At 43.5% G+C, this 8,662-nt stretch overlaps 1 protein-coding gene across 1 annotated transcript in view; it reads right to left on the reverse strand.

The window, feature by feature from the left end:
- Positions 1 to 5,040: 5,040 nt before the first annotated feature.
- Positions 5,041 to 8,662, reverse strand: part of LOC309568817 (chymotrypsin inhibitor-like) — a gene marked incomplete at its 5' end in the record, with an annotated part of 9,486 nt that continues 5,864 nt past the window's right edge. The window contains 2 exons of the mRNA XM_082274604.1: positions 5,041 to 5,315; positions 8,031 to 8,057. Coding sequence (XP_082130730.1) covers positions 5,137 to 5,315; positions 8,031 to 8,057 — 206 coding nt within the window. The 3' untranslated portion in view covers positions 5,041 to 5,136. The remainder of the gene's footprint in view (positions 5,316 to 8,030; positions 8,058 to 8,662) is intronic.

An 8,662-nucleotide genomic window follows, 5' to 3' on the forward strand; every position in this document is an offset into this window, starting at 1 on the left:
TATAGTGGTTAAAATTCTCCATAGGTGTCGCTTTAAACCAGTTTAGAGTTACGCAGAAGATCTGGTACTATAATTATTGATCTAGCTTTAACCACTTTACCACCGGAGGATTTTGCTGTCTTACGTCCAGGCCACTTTTTGCGATTCGGCACTGTGCGAATTTAACTGACAATTGCGCGGTCGTGCGATGCCGTACCCAAACGAAATTTACGTCCTTTTTTTCCCACAAACAGAGCTTTCTTTTGGTGGTATTTGATCACCTGTGCGATTTTTACTTTTTATGCTATAAACAAAAAAAGAGCGTAAATTTTGAAAAAATAACAATATTTTTCACATTTTTTTATATGAAATTCCCCCCCAAAAACTGTAAAAATCAAATTTTTTTTAAATTTTTGGCCAATTTGTTTTCTGCTACCTATGTTTGGTAAAAAAAATCACAATAAGCGTATTTTGATTGGTTTGCGCAAAAGTTATTGCGTTTACTAACTAAGGGAAAGATTTCTGCCATTTTTGGTGTTTTTTTTTTTTTTTAACGAGTAATGGCGGCGATCTGCGCTTTTTTTTTTTTGCGGGACTGCGAAATTGCGGCGGACAGATCGGACCCTTGACTGACATTTTTGACACTTTTGGGGGTACCAGTGACATTTCTACAGTAATCAGTGCTATAAATATGCACTGTTACTGTAAAAATGACACTGGCAGGGAAGGGGTTCATTTTATTGGAGAGGGAGGGGTTAATGTATGCCTGGTGCTTACTGACGTGTGTGGGGGGAGGGGACTGAGTGACACAGGGACAGATCGCAGGTTCACACAAGCGGGCGGATCTCCAAACTCGATTCCCCGGCGATCAGTGCTCCTCCCCTGACCCGACTCCCGCTGTGACTGAAAACAGCGGGAGCGAGCCTCCGGCGGCACGCGAGCGCCGCCCACAAGGGGAGGAGTCCAGCGACGTAGGTCTACGTCGCTGGATGGAATCGAGCCACTTTGCCGCAGTACAGTCCCAGTGACTGGTCGGCAAGTGGTTAACGTTTGCGGCGATACCTCACATGTGTGGTGCAATCACCGTTTACATATGCGTGCGGGAGTAACATTTACATGTAGGCACGGGGGGGGGGGGGGGGGCGGGTTATGGGGGCGCTTTAATTCTTTTTTTTTTATTATAAATATTTAATTTAGACCCCAAATCTCCCTTCTTGCCTCCAATGCAGCCAATCAGACACAGATCGGTCTGATCGGCTGCTTTCCTGGCTACTCGTCGCTTCCTGTTTTTCGGGGGCCACAGAGAGGAACAGCATCAGTTCCCGCTCCATTCAGTTCCATGCAGCTGACACCGCTGGTCGCATCGCTCCCAGGCTCCTCGATTGAATGGTAGAGACGACGGCAGGAGGGGGTGGGGCCCCCTTCTGCCACCCGCAGAAGTGATCAAGTGGCGATTTAGCCTCTCGGATCACTTCAGCTACAGTACAAAGGGAATCTCTGGCTAAAAAATTCAATACTGGGATGATGCCTGTAGGTGCAGGCATCATCCCAGTTTAACTACCGCAACCCAAGGACATCCTAGAGGTGGCAAATAGTTAATGGATACTTCTACTATTTGCCCTGACCATTGCTACAATAAAAAGGATACTTCTACTGCCTTCCCTGACCTTTGCTACATTTATCAGAAGTTTTAAAGGAAGGTTTCCTTACCTTGATGGACACTGCGGGTCGCACCAACCTGTCACCTTCTAAAGCTGGAGTCTTTTTGAATTGATTCCATCACTGACTTCCAAGTTGATGTACCCTACCGACTTCACTCTCCAGTCCCACGCATGTGCCGTAACATTGCAAGCCACATGGAGGAGAGGGCAGCAAAGGGATCCCAAGAACACAATCCTGGCAAGGTGCTCTAAAGCACGAGTGTCAAACACCATTTCATCACAGAGTGCAGGGTTTAGGAGTGTGCTATGCATAGAGTGCAGGGTTCAGGAGTGTGCTATACATAGAGTGCATGTTTCAGGAGTGTGCTATGCATAGAGTGCAGGGTTCAAGAGTGTGCTTTGCATAAAATGCAGGGTTCAGGAGAGTGCTGTGCATAGAGTGCAGGGTTCAGGAGTGTGCTATACATAGAGTGCATGATTCAGGAGTGTGCTGTGCATAGAGTGCGGGGTTTAGGAGTGTGCTGTGCATAGAGTGCAGGGTTCAGGAGGGTGCTGTGCATAGAGTGCAGGGTTCAGGAGTGTGCTATGCATAGAGTGCAGGGTTTAGGAGTGTGCTATGCATAGAGTGCAGAGTTCAGGAGTGTGGTATGCATAGAGTGCAGGGTTCAGGAGTGTGCTATGCATAGAGTGCAGGGTTCAGGAGTGTGCTATGTATAGAGTGCAGGGTTCAGGAGTGTTCTATGTATAGAGCGCAGGGTTCAGGAGTGTGCTATGCATAGAGTGCAGGGTTCAGGAGTGTGCTATGCATAGAGTGCAGGGTTCAGGAGTGTGCTATGCATAGAGTGCAGGGTTCAGGAGTGTGCTATGTATAGAGTGCAGGGTTCAGGAGTGTTCTATGTATAGAGCACAGGGTTCAGGAGTGTGCTATGCATAGAGTGCAGGGTTCAGGAGTGTGCTGTGAATAGAGTGCAGGGTTCAGGAGTGTTTTGTGCATAGAGTGCAGGGTTCAGGAGTGTGCTGTGCATAGAGTGCAGGGCTCATGAGTGTTCTATGCATAGAGTGCAGGGTTCAAGAGTGGGCTATGCATATAGTGCAGGGTTCAAGAGTGGGCTATGCATAGAGTGCAGGGTTCAGGAGTAGGCTATGCATAGAGGGCAGGGTTCAGGAGTGGGCTATGCATATAGTGCAGGGTTCAGGAGTGTGCTATGCATAGAGTGCAGGGTTCAGGAGTGCGTTACGTACAAAGTCCAGGGGTGTGCTGTGTACAGAGTTCAGGGTTTAGGGGTGCACTATGCACAGTGTGCAACCCCAGCCCCCTCCCCGAAGCTTCATTGCATCTCTCTCCCACCTTGCCAGGCTCTAGTACCTCGGTTTGTAGGTGGCTTTGTCTCTTCTTGGAGGAAGCAGAGGGTGAAAGTTGGAGGTGGCAGAGGGCCAGTTGTATTCGGGGTATGATACGTAAAAAGTGCTGGGTTTAAGAATACGTTACATACAGAGTGCAGAACTCAGGATTATGCTATGTACAGAGTGCAGAACTCAGGATTATGCTATGTACAGAGTGCAGAGCTCAGGAGTACACTGTGTACAGAGTGCTGGGTTCAGGAGTGTAGGGTTCAGGAGATGGCTATGCCTAGAGTGCAGGGTTCAGGAGTGTGTTGTGTACAGAGTTCAGGGGTATGCTGTGTACAGAGTGCAGGGTTTAGGGGTGCGCTATGCACAGTGTGCAACCCCAACCCCCTCCCTGAAGCTTCTTTGCATCTCTCTCCTACCTTGCCTGGCTCTAGTATCACCCTTTTGTAGGTGGCTTTGTCTCACCTTGCAGGAAGTGGAGGGGGAAAGTTGGAGGATGTGTCAGAGTTCCGCCACATTCCGGCTGCAAAACTGAGCGTGAGAGTCACATGACAAGGCCTGGAGTGTCAGATTTGGCTCGTGGGCCTTGTGTTTGACATATGTGTTTTAAAGGATTGCAGTACTGATGAGATGCTGGGAATTGCGGCAGACAATGCGCATGCGTAGTCAATGTCAGAAGCAAAAGAAGATTTAACAGAAAGAGGGGAATGATTGGAATGACCGGGGATCTATCAATAAGCAGATGGTACAAAGTTTTATTGGTGAATTTACCCATGTCTTTAAGTGGCTGTAAACCTCTGAAAAATGAATAAAGCATATTCATTTATAGAGTGTACTTGCATCAATCCAAAGCACCTAATGATCCCTGTCTGTTCTCTCCTTCCTCTGCTATCAGCATGAGTTTCCACTGACAGATCGACATCAGACGATCCCTGGAGACGCCCCACCACCAGCAACCAGAAGGTGATTGATAGCCTTAGCTGTGCATGTTTCCATATGAAACTGTGTAGGGGGGGTGTTTCTATTCCTGCCACTCAGGTCTCAGATTACACTCAGCTCTCTGGTCAATGCTGTGCAGTGTGTGGCATCAGATTCATAACCCCTGCCTTCTGGAGTTTGGGAATGCTGTGTAAAATGTGTGTTTTAGAAGGCTGTAGAGAAGAGACGGCTGCAGAAAAACAGGTACAGTGGCAGCTGGTGCATTGGAGGCACAGGGGCGCCCCCCCTATCCATGCATTCGGCCCCCTAATCTACATTCAGGGCGCCAGACGTATGGATTCCAATGGGGTTTTTTTTTTTTTTTTGAAGCACGTGATTAGAGCCAGAGGCTCTAATAGGCTTCGAAAAAGGGTGGGCTCGGGGCGCAGGGCACTGCGCCCTGAGCCCACCCAGCTGTGTGACAATAGCGAATAAATATCCGCTATTAACACACTTATTCTCCTCCCAGCCAATCAGGAAGTGGGTCCTGAGACCCGTTTCCCGATTGGCCAAAAGTAGAGGCCATGCTTTTGGCCAAGGAGGAGGAGGGAGGAGACGCAGGGGAAGCCACCGCCGCTGCTGGGGGCAGGCAGCCGCCACTGCGGGGGGGGGGGTGGTTTGGTGTGTGAGCCGGTGTGGTCCGGGGGGGGGTATGGTGTGGTCTGTCTGCTGCACCCCTGGCCCATGGAGCACCAGCCCCCACTGTCTCTGTTTATCACCTGAGGCCAGTCACTTCACTGGGTATAGGGAAGGGTTTACAACCACATCACAGGACAGGCAGCTCCTACTGGGCCCAGACCACACCAGTTCAGCCAAGAAGCCCATGCCCGAAAGGGGAATACTGCCTGTACCCCCCTATTAGCGGCCCTGCAAGAGGGTCCCAGGCTCCTGTGGTACACCTGTGGTTGCTCAGGGTAAAAACAACATTGTTCCCATTACATTTTTTTACCATATTGTTTCCATTTCTTTTTTTTTTCTTGAAATATAACATGTTTGTAGTTTTATTCCTGCTGAATTCTGACTTTTTTACATTGTAGCCAATAAGGACAATTAAAAAATTGCGGGGAAAATTATTTATTTGTTACTTTTTAATGCAGATCCATTCACATTTATTACTGCTAAGCAAAATCTATCCAACTCAATCAGGAGGGAGTGACATAGAAATGATTTAGTCGCATTCTTCGGGCCGGACGCAGTTTTCGGCGCTGTTATGCATGTAACCTTCCCGGCACACGCAGCCTATTTTGCACATAGACATACACATTTTTGGAGGGTTAGACCGGTTGGCACATGTGGTTTGGCATGGGCTGGCGCATGATGAATACTCCTCATTTTCTTTACAGGAACCTGAAAAAAAAAAGAAGTCACAGAAAGAGGAAAAATAAAAAAATAAAACTCTAAAGAGACGCTGTAACTGACTTAAAAAAAAAAAAGAACAGAAATGTCAATTTAAAGTCTTAATTGCAGTGATTTTCCATCCATAAATGATTTTTATTCACTTGCAATGCGCCCCGGAATGTCCTAGCAATTATGACCAATCCAGGAAGAGTCAATTCTTTAGCACAGTCCCCTCCGCCTCCTTGCACTTCATAGCTCTCTCCTCTTCTGGGAGTGTCTAATTACTATCTGTGCTGACCCAGCTCCTTTGACCTTCCCCTTATTTCCCTACATAAATTTATGAAGCTGCCAGGGGAGGAACAAAGTCTTCTGATTGCTCTCAGTCTGCTGGGGCTGCTGACATCACATCCAAGATGGCGGCCCCCAGAAGCAGTCTCATGGCTTGAGATCTCTACATAGGGAGGATTGTTTAGGTAAATAACATGAATAAAATATACACTGCTCAAAAAAATGAAAGGAAAAAACACTTCAGATCTTAATGGGGAAAAATATCATGCTAGATATCTATACTGGTATGGACTGGGTAATGTGTTAGGATCTATACTGGTATGGATTGGGTAAGGTGTTAGGATCTATACTGGTATGGACTGGGTAATGTGTTCGGATCTATACTGGTATGGACTGGGTGATGTGTTAGGATCTATACTGGTATGGACTGGGTAATGTGTTTGGATCTATACTGGTATGGACTGGGTAATGTGTTCGGATCTATACTGGTATGGACTGGGTAATGTGTTAGGATCTACAGTAAACTGGTATGGACTGGGTAATGTGTTAGGATCTATACTGGTATGGATTGGGTAATGTGTTAGGATCCAAACTGGTATGGACTGGGTAATGTGTTAGGATCTATACTGGTATGGACTGGGTAATGTGTTCGGATCTATACTGGTATGGACTAGGTAATGTGTTTGGATCTATACTGGTATGGACTGGGTAATGTGTTAGGATCTACAGTAAACTGGTATGGACTGGGTAATGTGTTAGGATCTATACTGGTATGGACTGGGTAATGTGTTAGGATCTATACTGGTATGGACTGGGTAATGTGTTATGATCTATACTGGTATGGACTGAGTAATGTGTTAGGATTAGGGGGGGGGCTAATGGTTCAGGCTGGTGGTGGTGGTGTAATGGTGTGGGAGAAGAGGGGGGTGGAGTAAAGGTTCAGGCTGGCGGTGGTGGTGTAATGGTGTGGGGGAGGAGGGGGGGGGGTAATGGTTCAGGCTGTAATAGTGTGGGGGATATTTTCTTGGCACACTTTGGGCCCCTTACTACCAATTGAGCATGGTTTAAATGCCACGGTCTACCTGAGTATTGTTACTGACCATGTCCATCCCTTTATGACTACAGTGTCCCCATCTTCTGGTGGCTCCTTCCAGCAGGATAACGCACCATGTCACAAAGCTCCAATCATCTCACCACTGGTTTCTTCACCATGACAATGAGGTCACTGTCCTCCAATGGCCTCCACACTCACCACATCTCATCCAATAGAGCACCTTTGGGATGTGGTGGAACGAGAGATTGGCATCATGGATGGGCAGCCGGCAAATCTGCAGCAACTGCCTGATGCCATCATGTCACTATGGAGCAAAATCTCTGAGGAACGTTTCCAACACCTTGTAGAATGTATGCCACAAGGAATGAAGGCTAAAGGGGGTCCAGCCGGGAACTAGCAAGGAGGACCTAATAAAGTGGTCATGAGCGTGTATATACTATGATATATATATATATACACACACACACATATATATATACACACACACATATATACACACACACACACACACATATATATATATATATATATATATATATATATATATATATATATATATATATATACATACATGTATGCTATCCAATGGTTGCCACCACACACAAATCACAAATACCACCAAACACAATAAATAAATTATATATGTGTATATATATATATATATATATATATATATATATATATATATATATATATATATATATATATATATATATATATATGTATATATATATGTATATATATATATATATATATGTATATATATATATATATATATATATATATATATATATATATATATATATAAAATTTATTTATTGTGTTTGGTGGTATTTGTGGTTTGTGTGTGGTGGCAACCATTGGATAGCATACATGTATGTATATATATATATATATATATATATATATATATATATATATATATATATATATATATTTTTTTAATATATATATATATATATATATGTGTGTGTGTGTATATATATATATATATATATATATATATATATATATATATATATATATATATATATATATATATACACATATATATATATATATGTATAATTCTGGGCTTCCCTTTGCTTCTGCTCCTTGCATGAGTTGTGGGTGGAAGTTGGACCTTCATCTGCCTGAGCACATGGTGGTTGGTGGATGATAGCTAAACTCATTACAAGGTTTTCATGGCCGTTGTAATAAAATATTTGCAGGTTATATCCAGGTTTTATCTATGAGTCCTGGAACTGCAACAATGATTCCCCATGGGTGGCATCACTGGGTCTCTAGCAATCCCCTAGGGGGGCAGGGAAGTCCACCGCTAGTTCTGACTGGTTTACCTATCTTTACGGCACGGCTCCTAACTCAGTTCTCAGTAATCTTACCGTTTTGTTGATAAGGGAAACTGGATGCTGCAAAACAGAAGGACAAACATCCTATTAAAAAATGCCATTGGTTATAGCGGTGAGCAGTCACAGTATGCAAAGTGCAATAACAATTCACTTGACTTTGAACTTGTAATGAATGAATTTTGATTGGACGGTGTGGTAGGTTACTGCATTACTCATTGTTTACTTTATTAACTAGCAATTGTTACAAATCTGTTTTGTGGGTGATTTGCAAATATGACATTCACCTTGCTTGGAAGATGTATGCAATTATTTAGTCAATAAATATTTGTGCAGAACGAAAATATTTGTTTCATTTCTTTTCTATTTGGGATTTACATAAATTTGTTTTGTTAAATTCATTCAATTCGTTTTGGTAAATCGTTTTGTTTATTCGAATTGGAATTGATTCAAATTTTACGAATTCAACCAAATTCAGAAAATTCGAATAGTTTTGAATTAGAATTCTATTCAAAATCAAATTTATTTTATTTAAAATTAGAATTTTGGAAGAATGTTATATACTTTCTATTCCATTCTATTCTATTGCTTTTTCTATTGTTGCTCTTTTTATATTGTATTATTGTTTTTTTCTATTCTATTATTTTATTTTCTGTTCTATATTTTTT

The sequence above is a fragment of the Pelophylax lessonae genome (assembly GCF_965119305.1).
Source record: "Pelophylax lessonae genome assembly, chromosome: 12".
Taxonomy (NCBI): Eukaryota; Metazoa; Chordata; class Amphibia; order Anura; family Ranidae; genus Pelophylax; species Pelophylax lessonae.